Source organism: Salvelinus fontinalis, chromosome 27 (assembly GCF_029448725.1).
Source record: "Salvelinus fontinalis isolate EN_2023a chromosome 27, ASM2944872v1, whole genome shotgun sequence".
In the NCBI taxonomy this organism is placed as follows: domain Eukaryota; kingdom Metazoa; phylum Chordata; class Actinopteri; order Salmoniformes; family Salmonidae; genus Salvelinus; species Salvelinus fontinalis.
This window is the reverse complement of record NC_074691.1, coordinates 11,059,784-11,078,696: the sequence shown is the minus strand read 5'-3', so window position 1 is coordinate 11,078,696 and position 18,913 is coordinate 11,059,784. Positions and strand designations below refer to the sequence as shown.

The window sequence follows — 18,913 nt, the reverse complement described above, 5'->3', positions numbered from 1 at the left end:
CACGGTTTTTGGACCAGTGAATGTTTTTGCTGCCTCTCAAAAATGTTATGTTTTTTTATACAGCTTTTTCTGTTTTCATTTTCTTCAATAAAAATCAGTGCAACACTAGATGCAATGAACACTTAAAGCTAGAATCTGTAGTTGCTATATCCATTTTTGGACTTATAGATTGATGACACATACCCATTAGTTCTTGAAGAATATAACTTATAAACGCCTAATGAGCTTAGTTCAACTGTCATGCCTAGGGCTGTGGCGGTCATGAAATTTTGTCAGCCGGTGATTGTCAAGCAAATAGCTGTCTGTCTCACGGTAATTTACCGTTAATTAACATAAACAATTGTATTATCTCCTGGCTTACACACATAGCCTACAAGCCTTTTTAAAAAGTCTAATAAATACATGTAATATAGCCTACACCTTCACAATGAATCCATTATTTATTTTAGACAGGTCTAAAGGAGCATGATATGAAGAAAATCTAGTCTCTTTCAGAAGAAAATAATAGCATGCTCTTTATTTGCGGCCATCACTCTTGTTTTCTCCCGCAATTGCATAGCCTTTAGAAATGTTGCTCAACATGAGTTCATGAGCTCGCAAGAAGTGTTTGATTCGATTTTCTAACACATTTGCATTGATGTCAGAGTGATTAGAGGGACAATAGAGTGCTGAGTACCAGGCAATTAGCAAGTTTGGTAGGCTACTAATGAACAGCAGCAGCATCAGAGCTTGGAAGAAGCCTAATTACCATGACCGAACGGTTGTGGAATTTGACTGCCTTCATGACTTGTGACTGCCGGTGTGGCGGTAACCACAACAGCCCTAGTCATATTTCATCAGAACCCAAAATATATGCTTATTTAAAAATATATATATAATAATATAAATATAGACATGGTTAAAACTATATCATGAATGGTCAGTCCTTGCATCCATACCTCTGTCTATTAATTTGAGAGTGGTTACATTTCTCCTGGCCCATCCCTCAACTTTTTACCAAAGCTGAGGTAGGGTGTCCACTTTGTTATTGTTTCAATTAAGGATTATACCTGCCCTAAACTGTCTCCTGGCCCCTAACACTAAGTCTGAATTTGTCTTGCTAGGTGACCTAAACTGGGACATGCTTAAACCACCTGTAATGACCTTAGTGATCACTGTTTTACAGCCTGTGTTCGTAATGGCTGCTCAGTGAAATGACCTGCCCTGATTTGTCATAGACGCTTGCTAAAAAACTTTAATGAGCAAGCCTTCCTTCATGAACTGGCCTCTGTAAAATGGTATAGAATCAGCTTGATCTCCTCTGTCGAAGACGCTTGGACCTTCTTTTTTGATATTTTCAGTGTTATTGTTAACAAACACGCCCCCATAAAGAAAATGAGAATTAAAAACAGATTCAGCCCCTGGTTCGACCTTGATCTTACAGAGTTACTCCACCTCAAGAATTGCAATTTGCAAAAGGCTCGACACACGCATACTCAGGCTGACTGGCTCTCGTTCAGGCAAATAAGAAATAAGTTCACTCAGGCTATCCGGAAGGCCAAAGTTAATTACTTTAAGGAGCAGTTCTCTCTCTGTGGGTCTAACAGCAAGAAGTTCTGTAAAATGGTTAAAGACCTGGAGAATAAACCCTCCTTCTCACAGCTGCCCATGTCCCTTAATGTTGATGATGTGGTTGTTACTGACAAGAAGCACATGGCTGAGCTCTTTAATCACCACTTCATTAAGTCAGGATTCCTATTTGACTCAGCCATGTCTCCTTGCCCGTCCAACATTTCCTCATCTCCCACCCCTTCTAATGCGACTATCCCCGATGCTTCTCCCTTTTTTTCCCCTTCCCCACTACAAAGTTTTCCCTGCAGGTAGTCACTGAGTTCGAGGTGTTAAAGGAGCTCCTGAAACTTGACCCCCAAAAAACATCTGGGTCAGATGGTTTAGACCCTTTCTTCTTTAAGGTTGCTGCCCCTATCAACGCTAAGCCAATCTCTGACCTTTTTAACCTGTCTCGCCTCTCTGGGGAGGTTCCCATTGCTTGGAAGGCAGCCACGGTTCGTCCTTTATTTAAAGGGGGAGATCAAGTTGATCCTAACATGCTGACCAGACCGGACACGTCGCGTGTGTGAGCGTCGCAAAATAAATTTTGAAATCCATGTTATTCAATTATTGCACCCACACTGTTCGCGCGCGCCAACGAGCGTCCAAGGGCTAAAATAGAAGTCATTCCTATTTCTGATGCAGATCGTGCTGAAAGTCCTTCCTCTCCAATCTCCTCATTGGTTTATAGAAGCAGGTACCCACGTGCCATCTCCTCATTGGTTATACCCATTGAAAGACAAACTGTTTTGCCGGTAGTCGTGGTAATACTATGAAAGTTTAGATGCGATCACCATATAAGTTCAACTATGAAAAAGCCTGGAAGGAGGAGAGATGACTAGAAACGATTCGGTTGGCCGTTTTATGTGTGGATTAATTGGCGGAGTAGGGGAGCTTGTGCAGTTCAGGTAAAATAACAATTCAATGTTTATATCCCAGGACAAATTAGCTAGCAACAGCAAGCTAGCTAAATAGGACAAATTAGCCAGCAAGTGCAAGCTAACTAGCTAGATTGCCATACATGTTTAATGCTTTTCGACCTGTCCCCAAATTAATGTCATTGGTTCAGAGTTTGTTTTGATATTTTAACCTGCGTGTCGGGATCGCGTTTGGTGTAGGGGGACAAAATAAATGTATGCAAGATAGCGCACGATGGCGCACGTGCGGAGCCAGTTTGGGTTCCGTGTAACTGTTATAGGCCTATTTCTATTTTGCCCTGTTTGTCAAAAGTGTTGGAAACACTTGTCATTAATCAACTGACTGGCTTTCTTGATGTCTATAGTATTCTCTCTGGTATGCAATCTGGTTTCCGCTCAGGTTATGGATGTGTCATTGCAACCTTAAAGGTCCTCAATGATGTCACCATTGCCCTTGATTCTAAGCAATATTGTGCTGCTATTTTTATTGACCTCGCCAAAGCTTTTGATACGGTAGACCATTCCATTCTGTGGGCCGGCTAAGGAGTATTGGTATCTCTGAGGGATCTTTGGCCTGGTTTTCTAACAGCCTCTCTCAAAGAGTGCAGTGTATAAAGTCAGAAAATCTGCTGTCTCAGCCACTGCCTGTCACCAAGGGAATACCCCAAGGCTCAATCCTAGGCCCCATGCTCTTCCCAATTTACATCAACAACATAGCTCAGGCAGTAGGAAGCTCTCTCATCCATTTATATGCAGGTGATACAGTTTTATACACAGCTGGCCCCTCCCCAGATTTTGTGTTAAATTCTCTACAACAAAGCTTTCTTGGTGTTCAACAAGCTTTCTCTACCCTTAACCTTGTTCTGAACACCTCCAAAACAAAAGTGATGTGGTTTGGTAAGAAAAATGCCCCTCTCCCCACAGGTGGGATTACTACCTCTGAGGGTTTAGAGCTTGAGGTAGTCACCTCATACAAGTACTTGGGAGTATGGCTAGACGGTACACTGTCCTTCTCTCACACATATCAAAGCTGCAGGCTAAAGTTAGTTCTAGACTTGGTTTCCTCTATCGTAATCGCTCCTCTTTTACCCCAGCTGCCAAACTAACCCTGATTCAGATGACCATCCTACCCATGCTAGATTACGGAGACATCATTTATAGATCAGCAGGTAAGGGTGCTCTCGAGCGGCTAGATGTTCTTTACCATTCGGCCATCAGATTTGCCACCAATGCTCATTATAAGACACATCACTGCACTCTATACTCCTCTGTAAACTGATCATCTCTGTATACCTGTCGCAAGACCCACTGGTTGATGCTTATTTCTAAAACTCACTTAGGCCTCACTCTCCCCTATCTGAGATATCTACTGCAGCCCTCATCCTCACCATACAACACTCGTTTTGCCAGTCACATTCTGTTAACGGTCCCCAAAGCACACACATCCCTGGGTCGCTCGTCTTTTCAGTTCGCTGCAGCTAGCGACTGGAACGAGCTGCAACAAACACTCAAACTGGACAGTTATCTAAATATCTTCATTCAAAGACTCAATCATGGACACTCTTACTGACAGTTGTGGCTGCTTTGTGTGATGTATTGTTGTCTCAACCTTCTTGCCCTTTGTGCTGTTGTCTGTGCCCAATAATGTCTGTACCATGTTTGGTGCTGCTACCATGTTGTGTTGCTACTATGTTGTTGTCATGTTATGTTGCTACCATGCTGTGTTGTCATGTGTTGCTGCCTTTCTATGTTGTTGTCTTAGGTCTCTCTTTATGTAGTGTTGTCGTGATGTGTTTTGTCCTATATTTATATATTTTTTATTTATTTAGATTTTGAAACCCAGCTTTACTGTACAATATACTCATTAAACCTGATTAATGGGGTATATAAATGAGAATAAAAACCTGATTTGTGTACTCAATCTCATATGCTTAATTGCATTATTCTTGTTGAACAATTTTTACTTGGCTACTTATTTTTTTTATTTGCATATAGGAATTCCAACACATTTTCCATTTTATGCAGTGGGTGATTTCATTTCCTCTCCTCATCTTGCATGTAGGTGTGTTTCTGAAGGAGGGACAGTTCCTGGAAGTTTTGGCTGCTTCAGCTTGTCTCACTGCGGTCAGCCTGTTGACTGATGGCTGCTTTCCTGCTGTAGTTCACCAAACATCCAGGCCTACAGACTGGATGGCACTGATACATTTAGGAGAAGTTCAAATTAAGAGACAAGGAAAATACTTTTCTTATTTTTAGAACAAAATATATGACATGGTGAGATATGAGAAACACAGGCCTTCTGTATATTTTATTATTTCGTATTTATGTACTACTCTTGTTTTTCTTCCTTTATAGACCTATTCTAATGTAACTTGTGTTTTTGCTTTGAGTTTTTTTTTCCATTTTTATCTCAGGTTGGTATTTAGGCTAATAGTCTATTATGCCCTTACACGTTCAGAGATGATCCATCCAGTGTCTAACTATACATTGCACCCTGTTGTAGCCTTCAGAATGTATGTGCTTGCACCCATTCTTCACGCTCTGTCATGTCGATACAGACAGTTAAAAGTATGTATAGCCTCTATCACGGTCCTATGCTGTACTGCCGAAAGCCATAGCCACCTGTATGTACAACGAACCACTCAGGTAAGGCCTGACCACAGAAGTAGCCGTGTGGGACGTGTCTCTAAAGATCAAAGGGGCCAGCACACATTTCGACAGTTGTAGTGAGAGAATGAGAGAAGCGCTGCTTCCTCGCAGATTAAGCGTCCTAGGTCGCCGCGCACAACTGGCAAACCTCTACAGAAACGTCAATTTATCTAAACAACGACATTCAATGAGACATTTTAGTTTGTTTGTAGGTGTTTTTTTTACGTCAACGTTCACAATGTTACCCGCGAAATATCGTAGTGTCCTAGTTTTCTTCACAACTTTTGGGTTTTACGCATCTTTTTCCCACGGGAGCGGATTTAGACATTCGACTATCTTGGACCCTCATGGGAAATACCATCTAAAGTGGAGGTTTGACCGGCGAACAATTACTTTCGAAATAGAAGTGGAAACGACAGGATATGTAGGATTTGGTCTATCTCCCAACGGTGCAATGGCGTTGTCGGATATTGTCATTGGTGGAGTCACAGATGGAAGACCCTATCTACAGGTATGCACCTGGGTTTTACAGAATGAAAGTGACGCAGCTAGGCCTATGCCGTGCTTTTTATCTCGAGGTGGGCGACTTTCAATTGCATTTTTACATGACATACACACACTTCAGTTGTGCTGCTATAAGAAAATACGGATTTATATTACATTTTCGTTTAACTCTTTTCCCAGGGCTATTTGGGTATACTGTGGGTGTTGAAATAGTCCTATCTAAATCCTGATTAAAATAGCTATTAAAAAAATTGCCATTGAGGATCTCCAGATTAAACCAATAGTGACATCTGTTATTGGTTAGGTGTAACTAGGTACGGCAAACTGCTGTGATGCACAGCCAGCCACTCATGGCTTAACTCCAACAGTGTAAGGGGTCTTGATGTTGCTACACATCACAGGAATCTCGCTCTGCCTCAGGGATCAGGGATGAAGGATAACATTTCTGGCAATGATGCCACACAATCTAAAATAACCTCTCTCATTGTGTTACCAGAAGGAGACGGTAGCTGTAGTTTTGTGCCAATGTTGTTGTTGTTTGCCCGCCTTATTGGAAAATTGTCATACATATTTGCAAGCTAGGCTTGGCAGTGACAGCCAGACACTTGCCAACAACAGCCCCATTTTATACCTGGTGCTAACATGGGTCCTGTGTCCTGAGATCTTGTCCAGATTTTGATTGTACCCACATTTTCAGAAATCTGTCTACACATGCTATTACAATGTGTCTCCGATCTGTCCATGGTATCCCCATTGTGACCAGATTTCCTGGTTCCTCCCTGTATGCTAATTATGACAGAGCCATTCTTTCAAAATAATATTTATTTATTTTAAGACACAGTCAATGGTGCCACCTGTCTATGATTTTAGAGTTGTCACTGTGCAGATCGGTCTACACTTGTAAGATATCCAGACACAATGCCTGACTACCTCCGGAGGTGTTCAATGCCTGACTAATGCATGCCAGGAAGATCTGATCACAATCCGATCACAATGCGCCTTTTAATCGACTACACCTGTCTAAAAATGTGGGGACAATCAGAATGTGGACAAGATCAGGACAAAAGACGCTAGTGCCAAGATGTTAGTGGCAGGTATAAACGGGGCTCAAGACAAATTAGGTATAGTAACTGTGGTAACAGTCGTCATCCTAGCTATAGTAATCGTACAGTAATAGGTCATTATTAATAATAATAATAATAATAACAGTAATGCACATTTGTAGTTTAGAGTGCTCTTTCAATTGTGTCATAAGAACACTGGTTTTCCCCAAGTTTTGTGATTTACATCTATGTATCTATAAATAAACTGAAGAGCTCTCTTATCCTCTCCTTCATTTTTGCTTAATTACAGTGTTATTTCAGCCAGAATAGTTGTGTTTTATCCGGCATGCTTTCTACAGGATTACTTTGCAGACGCCAAGAGAAAAGTGCAAAGAGATGTTCAGCAGAACTACAGGCTGGAGTATGGCAGGGAGAACAATACACACACTGTCCTGGCTTTCAGCAGGGATCTCCTGACCTGTGACACAAATGACAAGGACATCACGGTACGTGGGTGGTGGAAATGTTTTATCTATGGGAAATGTGGGGGTTGGTTGTATGTTTAAATGTGTGCTTGTGTATGGGGTAAGGTGGGTGGGCGTTTTAGTTGAAGTGTCAGTTCATGCCCGAGGTGTCATAGTACTTCTTACAGAATTTTTACATTGAAATGAATTGATAGATAATAGATGTGTAATATGTGCTGCCCAGGAAAGCACAGTGAGGGTGATATGGGCCTACCACAGTGAGGATGTGGGACCGTCAGGACCGATGTACCATGGCGTGAACAGGGGGAGGAAGAGTATGCGGCTCCTCGACCCAGGAAGTAAAGCTAATATTACCTCTGGGACTGACTTTTTCAACTTGCAAAACATTAACGTAAGTGTGACAGCCGGAGAAGACCAAAGCTACCCACTATCCATCCGTCTCTTAAACAAACCTGATACCACTTCTGGCTTTTGTTACTTCTGAGAGACCTTTCCAACTCTGAGACCGTATTTGCACTGTGTGAGATTTAGTCACATTTTATCAAGAGTAAACATCAGTCTTGCTGTCTTGTTGTTTCTCTCAAGATAGGTGCCAGTGCCGTACAAGGACACTACCTACTGGTGTCAGATATTTAAGATCCAGGAGGTACAGCAGAAGCATCACATAATTAGAGTAAGTACACGCTTGGAAATCATTGAGCTATATTAACATCACAGCAGAAAAACAATAGCAAATCGACGACAGGCTTTCTCTTGAGGAAGGACTAGCCTTATAGTTCAGTCATGGCGCAGTCATTTTGTTTACCCTTCTCTAAAGGCATCTCACCTGGATAGTTTGAGTTTTTATTTGTCTGCCTGCCTCCCTCTTTCATTGCTGTCTGAAGTATGTTCCCGCCTGTGGGGAGCGTTCTCACTTCTGATCCGCACCTGCAGCTTGTTTGCAGCCTCAAATTGCTACTGTGTATTAAAAGAGCCATTCTTTTAATTATATACCCCAAACATAATTGAACAAGTATGAAACCAAAAGTCTTCAAAACACACTTGATTAAAGGAGTAGCGCGTACAATTTAGAATCAAAGGTATGGTACGATGACAGATTGATTTGTCATAAATACCAAATGTGCTCTTATGTTTATCTACACTGCCTTAGCTATATAATGTAATATGGAATAGTGGTACTGTATCGTCTTATCATTTGTCATATCACTTACAGTAGGACTATTCTGCCAAGTCAAACACTGTTGCACAAAAACAAAACAAAAAAGGCAAATATTGAGAGCAGTAGAATGTGCAAAATGTATTTCTCTAATGCTTATGTTCATTTGTCTCTCTGGACACACTATTCAAGGTGAGCATCTCATTGCTTCTTTTGATGTTGTCATGGCTATGGCCTCTTCGACGTTCGAATGCCTGGACTGAGCAAGAGCTCAAAAACAAAGAGTCTTCAGTCATTAAGTGAACCAGAGGCAGAAAGAGATAAATATAGCCCGCTCCCTCTTCTCTTACTTCCCCTCCAGCACATAGCTTACTGTACTGCCCATGGAGCTGGTTCTTCTCTTCTGTTCTCCACTCTGCCACTCTGATGATAACAATTAGAGCATAGCCTGAGAAATACCAGCACCATTCTAGACTAAAAATATGCTCCAGTGAAAAAAAAAGATGTGGAAAATCCTAGCCTTATTAACAGCTGGGGGTGTCTGATTCCACTATGCACAACACGCGCTGTTGTTGTAAGATAGCCCATATATTGTTGTGAACTCTTAATTTAGAGGGATCTTTGCATAACGAAATGATGTAAGATACTAAAAGAGTTGCTAGCACACAATTAGAGTGAAACGGAAATCATTTGGTTATCCAAATGGGAGTCAGGCTGTTGTCATTAAACATATTTTTCCGTCCCAGATGTGTTCATGTGCGTGTGCATGATGTGTGAGTCAGCGAGTGAGAGGCAGTATGTAAGACATCTGTTTTTATGCGTGATCTGAATAGGACTGTCTCATCCAATTCATCTGTGGTCTATGAAGAAAAATTACCGTTGTTCTTTTTGGGGTTTTAAAGCATTTATACAGAAGTTTAAAAGAGCCAGTCTCATTTTCCCTGTGCACGCCTATCCTGACATAAAAATGTAAAAACCATTCCCATGGTATTTTCTCAGTCACGGTTTCTCTCTCTACCCTCTGCTCCACCTGTTTCATCCCTCTGGGAGATTTATTTGGCCTTTCACCACCTCACCACACCCGCTTTTATCTTGGGCACCGCAACCTCACTTCCTGTTTAGCTGACTCTGACTTTCAAGACTTCCTGAAAACTGTGTCTACATGACATGCGTGTTTTAGTTTGATAGACGTATTCTATTTAATAAGGTCCTCTATTCAGAGACAGCGGCCTATAAAGTGTTCAAATCGTCTAACAAGGGATACTCTTTCTCCCCCTCTCTCATGGCACAATCTCAACCTCTAACTTGGACTACGACAGCTGCTTCCACCCTAAATAATAACAATTGAGAAAAAGTAAAAGGAAGAATGTCTAAATATTTATATGGTGGTCATAGGCCAAGCTTTGGTCTTATGTCATGCTGATTTGAAAGGAGGCCTCACAGTATGATGTCACAGTTTGCCCAGCAGGCAGCAAGCTGCTTTGCTCCGAATCGCAGGCCAAACTAGAGGCCCCCATTGAGGAAAAAATATTATTTTTCACTACTTCCATCCTATGGTGAGCAGGGCCAACCGAATCCTGTTTATCCCATCTCATGTGTATCCTACGGTTAAGAGCAATAGAATTGAGGTCTTTTAAGGCAAGTGTAGGCAATTCAAAAGAAGCCAACTGTGGTTAGAATGCATTCAAATGTACAACTTCCCCTCTTTTGTTGACAGATTGAGCCTTTGATTCAAAGGGGCCACGAAAACCTGGTTCATCACATTCTGTTGTATCAATGTGATAGCAACTTGAATGAGAGTGAGCTCGATGCCAGCCACGAATGTTACCATCCAAATATGCCTGACTCATTTCTCACCTGTGAGACGATAGTCTTCGCCTGGGCCATTGGTGGTGAGGTGGGCAATTGTTTTCTACTTGTAGTGGTTTTAAATTCAGTGTCGTAATACATTTCATTAGCTACATGTATTTGCATGTATCGGAGTGACCATGTAAGCTTCCTTATCGACATGTTCAGTATGCCTCTCAATCTCCCCTCACAGGGGTTCACCTATCCACCCCATGTTGGACTGTCCATTGGCACAGCCATAGACCCTGTCTATGTCCTGATGGAGGTCCACTATGACAACCCAGCACTTCAACAAGGTATAGTATACCAACAAGGACGCGGCATGTTACAGCGTGTTACATAAACAGTGAATGTGGCTTGTTTGCCATGGCCATTGTGTTTTTCCTTTTCACCCGTTCACAGCATACATATTTGTGTGCCAAAGTGACATCTACAGCCCTTTACAGTGCAACGGTCAGATACCCTGTTAATGGTAATGTTACGGTTTCCTTCTCAGGAGTGGTGGACAGCTCTGGCCTGCGTCTCTTCTACACCCCGGAGCTGCGTCAGTATGATGCAGGTGTGATAGAGACAGGTGTGTGGGTCAGTCTGTACCACATGCTACCTCCAGGCATGCAGGAGTACGTCTCAGAAGGACACTGTACCCGCGAGTGTCTGCAGGAGGTAAAACAGCCAGCTCTGGCGGTGTTTCTCAATCTGGTGCGATGCCAAAAGTCCCATTTCACTAGGGAACAACAGGAGTCCAACATCCACTGTTAAATTACTGTTATGCTATATCACCTACAGTGACAAGCCTTTGTTTTATTCTTGCTACGTTCCCAAAACAGTGATCATCCAAAAGTGCAATTAAACTAGAAAAGCACTTTCTACATCTGTGAGAGAATATCTCTTTGCTCCTCCATCAGTCCCTAGGCCAGGAGATGCCTAGCGGAGTGAGCGTGTTTGCTGTTCTGATGCATGCCCACCTAGCTGGCCGCGCCATCAGAACCAGACACTTCCGGGAGCAGGAGGAGCTGCAGCCCCTGTCACATGACGAGGAGTTTGACTTCAACTTCCAGGAGTTCCAGCTGCTGAAGGAAGAGAGGCTGCTGTTACCTGTTGGTACACTGCTATACTGTTAACCTGACATGTTAAGTAGTGAAGGAAACATGGGAATATAAATCTACTGCTTGAGCTTCCCATGCAGGTCTAAGCATGTTTACCTCACCCTTTGATGAACAGTAAAGATTTATGATTGCATTACTTTGATCCACCGACATACTGTAGATACAGGACAGAAGTGGTTCATTTTGGGGGGTTTTGCTCACTTATGTGAAAAAGATTTCATACCAACGGCTGTTGCCTTTGACCGCAGCAGTACAGCCGTGCTAAAACCACAGTAAGTCACACCTTGTGCACTGTTGCTTTAGTGTTATATTGATGTTGTACTTTATGACAACGCCATTCTGTTTGATGTGGGGTTCTAAATTCACAACCCAGAGAAGAGCCTTGATTTCAATCTGTTTTCTTTTCAGGGTGACAATTTGATCACAGAATGCAAGTACACCACGAAAGGCAGACAAAACATGACCTGGGTAAGAATGTACTACTCACAATCCACATGGATAAATGAAAACATACTTTTTTTCCTTTAATTATCTGTTTTTATGAGTTTACAGAGATCACAACATTTTTCAGTGTGTCCTATTGGTCCTCCGGCTGAGCCTATTTGAGTCTATTTGAGCTCGTGTTTCTCATCTGTCTGTGCTTCCAGGATTTGATGATTTGGTTGGTTGCCGGATGGTACAATAGTGATCCTGTTCACGCCAATTTTATTACAGAACCCTTTAGGATAGAGCTATGGGATTATTTCTTTGACTTCAGCATCGCCATGAGACAGACACAAAGCACAATGTTTTGAAACATTCTTATCTTGAAAAATAATTATATTGAAGAGCACTATCATTCCTATTTCTCAAAATTAAGAAGGATAATATATCAATGGAAAGAGCGTAGGCTACTTGAATGCCATTGAATGGAATTTTGTTATAGGAATGAGTTGTGTTTCCCCTGCATGAACCTCTTGGTTGATACTTTCAGATGTATGTGTTAAAGACTGTCTGTTCTTGGCTGAACAATCTGTCTGCAAATACAGCCCCAGGACCACAGACAAATCTTGGTTATATCGCTGTTTGCAGCTACTGGCACTGTTTCTTACAGAGACGTCAAACTAACACCTTTCTGACGACTACAGTCGTAAAACAGGGGTAGTTTTCTTCTGAAGTTACTCTCTACTGTTCAGGAGAAAACATGATAACTCATTGTTATTCTGGAACGATATAAAACTGAATTCTAATCCATTGTTATGATTTTGGGAATTCATGCCAATTATTTTCCCCCTGAAAAACACATTGCTTGCCATTGCAACTTTGTCCAGCGCATGGCGCCATAAAGCAATGCTTTTGTGTCTGCTCCTTGTTAGAAATAATACTCCCTGAAGTAGTACTTAAAGGGATAATTCACCCAAGTTACAAAATGTCACATTGGTTTCCTTACCATGTAAGCAGTCTATGCACATGGTATGACACTAATCCATGATTTGGTTTAGTTTCCCTGGCACTGTTTCCAAAATGCTAACATTTTAGCATTTGTGGCACAAATGGGTAAACTATCACTCACATTCAAATTTGTTCCGAAACAGATTTTCATGATTTCTTAGTGGCTGTTAGAGTTGATAATTGTTACACAGATATCAATGTATTTGTTGACAAATGTTTCTGTGGAACTAAATAGAATGAAATAAAAGTGTAATGTAATAGTTGTAAAACATGGTAAGTGTTATTTTTAATTTAGCTGTGGTATTGGCGTTTAATATTGAGCTTACTGATTGTCTCCCAGGCTTGATTTATTGATTATTTTCCTCTGGTTGTTCCTTCAGGGTGGTTTGACCACCAGGGATGAGATGTGTCTGTCATACCTGCTCTACTATCCCAGAGTGAACCTGGCCAGGTGTGAGAGCCTCCCTGAGATCACCGGGCAGCTCAAGTTCATTGGAGTCAAAGAGATCCAGGTCCCTGTCACGTAAGTATGCAGCTGTATACTGTAACTGCAGTACCTATGTAGCAGTTCAAGTTGGAACCTGTAACAGCAATTGGGGAAGATACTTTTGAGGTGAAGAGTTTCTCTTCCTGGAGCACCTTTCAAACGTCATACAGCATGTGTTCTCAGGGAGAAGTTTAGTTACTGCATGTTATACAGAGAGTACATACAGTGCATTCAGAAAGTATTCAGACACCTTGACTTTTTCCAAATGTTGTTACGTTAAAGCCTTATTCTAAAATCTACACAAAATACCCCATAATGGCAAAGTGAAAATATTTTTTTAGAAATGTTTGCAAATTTATAAAAAATAAAAAACAAAAATACCTTATTTGCTATGACTCAAAATACAGCTCAGGTGCATCGTGTTTCCATTGATCATCCTTGAGATGTTTCTACAACTTGATTGGAGTTCACCTGTGGTAAATTCAGTTGATTGGAAAGGATTTGGAAAGGCACACACCTGTTGTCACGTTCGTCATAAGGAATGGACCAATGCCCAGCGTGCGTAGAGTTCCACATATTTTAATAAATAGAAACTCACCAAACAAAACAAACAAGCACAAACGAAACGTGACGTTCTGGACTACTCACAGGCAGCTACACATACACAAGATCCCACAAAGCACAAAGGGGAAATGGCTGCCTAAATATGATCCCAATCAGAGACAACGATAAACAGCTGCCTCTGATTGGGAACCATAACAGGCCAACATCGACATATAAACACCTAGATGACCCACCCTAAATCACACCCCGACCTAACCAACATAGAGAATAAAAACTCTCTATGGTCAGGGCGTGACACCTGTCTATATAAGGTCCCACAGTTGACAGTACATGTCAGAGCAAAAACCAAGCCATGCGGTCAAATTAATTGTCCGTAGAGCTCCGAGACAGGATTGTGTTGAGGCACATATCTGGGGAAGGGTACCAAAAAATGTCTGCTGCATTGAAGGTCCCCAAGAGCACAGTGGCCTCCATAATTCTTAAATGGAAGACGTTTGGAAACACCAAGACTCTTCCTACTGTAATTCTGGCTGCCCGGCCAAACTGAGCAATCAGGGGAGAATGGCCTTGATCAGGGAGGTGACCAAGAACCCGATGGTCACTCTAAAAGAGCTCCAGAGTTCCTCTGTGGAGATGGGAGAACCTTCCAAAAGGACAACTATCTCTGCAGCACTCCACCAATCAGGCCTTTATGGTAGAGTGGACAGACAGAAGCCACTTCTCAGTAAAAGGCACATGACAGCCTGCTTGGAGGTTGCCTAAAGGCACCTAAAGACTCTCAGACAATGTGAAACAATGGTCTGATTAAACCAACATTAAACTCTTTGGCCTGAATGCCAAGCGTCACGCCTGGAGGAAACCTGGCACCCACCCTACAGTGAAGCATGGTGGTGCTAGCATCATGCTGTGGGAATTTTTTTCAGCTGCAGTTACTGGGAGACTAGTCAGGATCGAGGCCAAGATGTACGGAGAAAAGTACAGAGAGATCTTTGATGAAAACCTGCTCCTGAGCACTCAGGACCTCAGATTGGGGCGAAGGTTCACCTTCCAAAAGGACAACGGCCCTAGGTACACAGCCAAGACAATGCAAGAGTGGCTTTGGTACAAGTCTCTGAGTGTCCTTGAGTGGCCCAGCCAGAGCCCTAACTTGAACCCGATCTCATATCTTTGGAGAGACCTGAAAATAGCTGTGCAGCAATGCTCCCCATCAAACCTGACAGAGCTTGAGAGGATCTGCAGAGAAGAATGGGAAAAACTCCCCAAATACAGGTGTGCCAAGCTTGTAGCGTCATACCCAAGAAGACTCAAGACTGTAATCGCTGCCAAAGGTGCGTCAATGAATTACTGAGTGAAGGGTCTGAATACTTATGTCAATATGATATTAAATAATTTTATTTTTTCATAAATTTGCAAAGTTTCAAAACATTTGTTTTTGTTTGTCATTATGGGGTATTGTGTGTAGATTGATGAGCAGAAAATTTTTACTATCCATATTATAATAAGGCTGTAACGTAACAGAATGTGGGAAAAGGGGTGTTAATACTCTCCGAATGCACTTGTACATATGTTCGCTCAGGCCTGAGAGAGAGAATAGGGGACTGGAAAAGATGTATGGGACAAGGAGATTGCAGGCCATTAGAAGGAAGGAAGGACAGAGGAATATGGACTCACACTAGCCGAGTGGGGTCAACATGTGGAGCTGAGCTGCAGCTGAGAACAGTGATACTCATTGTCCTGTTTTAGGCGATTCTGTTATGTTTTACTAGTTAGCATGCTGGAATTTGACGGCGAGATACACAAAGCAATAGTTTATTGTTTTCCTCACTATGTTTTTTGCTTTTGAATTCCATTCATTTTGTTCAAAATAACATGTTTTTCATCAACTTAAAGGAAACCATACACAATAGTTGCTGTGAAAATAATCATTTTGCCGTAACGTTTCAATTTGTTTGCTTTAAGCGCATAAAAGGAAATCCTAAAATATAACGTCATTTTACTTCATATAATGATTACATTACATAGAAGTCACTTAATTGTATGTCCGGTACAGTAAACACAGTTCAACGTATTCCTTAATCCGATGCTACGTATTGTAATGTGTCCATGGTCTCTACTGTTCATATGCTCCTGTTTAGTAGGTTGTGTAAGGTAGACCTTGGCCCTGGGAATAATGAGAGGCCTGGAAATGAGAGCCTATTTCATGGGTTCAGCTGCTGGAGTGCATTTACTCCTCCTGCTATTACAGCGGGACGCAACTCCTTTTGTTCTCATTTACAAGAACGAGGAGGTTTTTGAATAGATCAGGTTGGCTGCTCTGAAAAGATTAGGTTACACAGCTCTTTCTTCCATCCGAGAAAGGCTATGTGCTCTCCAAGAAACCTTGTCGTAAAGACGAACACTAACCTTCTGTAAACACAAACAGGCCTTAGCAGGAAACTACTAAATGTCCCACTTCCCCTAACGTCTACCTCAATGGAAATGCTTTGGGAATGATTTGGTTAGCAGCTCTGCCCTTTTTCCTTCTGACCATAAGTTGTCCAAAATGTTGAATAATGTACATGTACACGTATGCAGCGACTGATATATTACGCATCAGCAGGCTTCACTTAATGTACATTCCTCTTCTGTCAAAGGACCTGGCCTTTCATGATCAAGAGCCCAAAGAAGTACAGCAACCTGTCCTTCACAGAGGCCATGGACAAGTACAGGTGGTCAAAGAAAAGAGGGAAGTCCTTCAACGAGATGGTTCTACAGCTGCCCATTAACGTGCGCTGCTCCAAGTGGGGGCAGGACGAGTGGTCGGTGAGTGTTCCGTCAGAGCTGGGGCTGAGGATCAGGCAGCTGGGGCTGGGGCTAATCTGGTGCTATCAATTAGTCTCTGTCGGAGATACATATATGTCATCCACCAATGAAACTGTGCCCTTTCACTCTTCCGGGATGTTGATTTATATTCATTTTGTTTTTAATTTAATTTGACTGTATAATATATGCTTGAATGTGCTTTGGATTGTCATCTTCCTCACTATATTTCATAGTTATTCCTATTTCCCTCTCTTTCTTTTCCCCCTCCAGATTCAAGGGACGTTAGTGTCACCACCAGAGGCGAAGCCTGAAGTCAAGCCTCCCTCCATGGTGTGCCGTTCTGCCTCAGAGCCACACAGCGGAGTGGTTCTACTCTTTACATTGTGCCTCACATACTCCATAGTCCAGGCCTGTTTAAGCCTTTAGCCTTTAGCCTATAGCCATGCAACTGTGTGAATCACACCACTCACTGTGGAATGAAATAGGATTGGTCATCAGAGTTATTAGAAGGAATCTTCCATCAGATGTGCTGATGTTCACATGGTGGATTTTTGGGAGGTTATTGTCTAAATATATATAAAAACATACTTTTTAAAATGTTTTATGTCCAAGAGTTAATAAATGTTTATTTAGAGTTGTATTTTGGAAAGTAGCAGTATTAGCTATGGCCGAGATGGTCAAGTTTAGGTTGGTAGTTATTTTACGTTGACACATTCTTCATAAAGCCTATGATTTATGGATACATTGCCCAGAATTTAGGCCTTCAATATAGTCCCAAATACCAGTGAATTTCTCCAGACCTGATTCAAATAATTGACAAGGCTACATAGAAACATATAGATGGCTCAGGGTCGTTTCAGTACTGTAAGGCCACTGTTACAGCCTTGGTCACCCTGGTACGGCTAGGAACATCTCTCCCTAAGGCCGCAGTGCTGCCAGCACCGCTAGTCCGACTTACAGCGATTACTCTGACTGAGTAACTCCAATGTGCCAATGTCCCATACAGTCGCAAACAGGGCAAAAAGGAAGGTCTCATTCTTGCTTTTCTGTTAGGAGTTGGAGAGAAGAGTCATGGAATATGGAATACTGTGTTATTTCCAGACCATGTGGATGACATTGGATGAATGGTTGATTGGATGAGTGGATGGATTTTTTTCATCTAATGGATACAGCAAGATACATCAATGGGATAGGGACGGGGAAAGAAGGTATGTGAATTATTAGATGACATGGGACATTTATGAAAAGGTATTACCATCATGATCTTTTACTAAGTTATTGAGTGTTTTGTTTCTCTTTGTGCCTCTAGTTAGGCGTGGATAGCTATGAAAAGGAGGTTTTCTGAATGGGGATGGATTTGCCACCATTTACAGTGTGGGATTGATATGAATTGTTTGAGAAAGTCATGGGTGAAAACATGACCTTTTTTCTCCCCGTTCGGCTACCTCTCTGTCTGACAGTTCTTCTATCTATGTTCTATGAGTCTGTGCCAACTTTCCTCTCTGTTTCTGTGGTGCATGACATAGATGAGATACCATAGAATACTGAAAGTACGAGATAGTATCCATCCACTCTCTCAAAACTGGCAAACCAAAACTACACAAATTTAAATAGTGATTTTTTTTTTTATGCCAAAACCAGAAATCCAAGTTAATTGAGGATTCCCTGATAGTCATATTGGTCTGTATGCACTGAGGTGACCTTTTTTTAAATTATTTTCACCCCGTGTAAATCTAATTAGTATAATAAAAAATCTCCATCAAAATCTGTATGTTTAAGAGGGAAGATGTTTAACAATGGAACATCCACAACTGAGAATATTGCAGAAATTTTAAAACAAATAACAGTTTGAGGAGCCTTTTAAGAGGCATCCTGTTGCGAAGTGAGAAGCCATGTAAGAGCATTGCAAAGTTATTTGGTTTTCCTGTCCGTAAGTGCCCTTGTCAAATGCCATCAGACATGAAAGAGGCTCTCTAAAGATGGGCATGTTTAGAATAAAGTATGTGGCTGTGGTGCATCAGAGTAAATTGGTGTAATCCATCCAATGGTGTTGGATCAAATTCAATTTACTCCTTAAGCCACTTCCTCTGTTGCTACTACTACTACGACTACTACTACTATTACTACTACCACTACCACCACTACTACTACTACTACTACTACTAAACTGAATGTCACTATGTCAATGTTACACAGATATAATTACCCACAGCGGATTATTTTCATTCATTTGACATCAAAGCTAGTCCTTTTTGGGTAGCTACATGTTTTTTGGGGTCCATATTTTCCAGATATCAATTCCAAACGCATCCAGCAGAGGTCAGTATTCAC

The 18,913-nt window shown here is 41.7% G+C and overlaps 1 protein-coding gene across 1 annotated transcript; it reads left to right on the top strand.

The window, feature by feature from the left end:
- Positions 1-5,096: 5,096 nt before the first annotated feature.
- LOC129825028 (DBH-like monooxygenase protein 1 homolog) lies at positions 5,097-17,181 on the top strand. The gene is made up of 12 exons (XM_055884684.1): positions 5,097-5,667; positions 7,063-7,209; positions 7,412-7,579; positions 7,778-7,861; positions 10,062-10,241; positions 10,386-10,488; positions 10,689-10,855; positions 11,098-11,289; positions 11,707-11,766; positions 13,110-13,252; positions 16,414-16,582; positions 16,853-17,181. The coding sequence occupies exons 1-12, from the start codon at positions 5,242-5,244 to the stop codon at positions 17,006-17,008; spliced, it is 1,995 nt and encodes a 664-aa protein (XP_055740659.1). The 5' UTR covers positions 5,097-5,241; the 3' UTR covers positions 17,009-17,181.
- Positions 17,182-18,913: the final 1,732 nt, after the last annotated feature.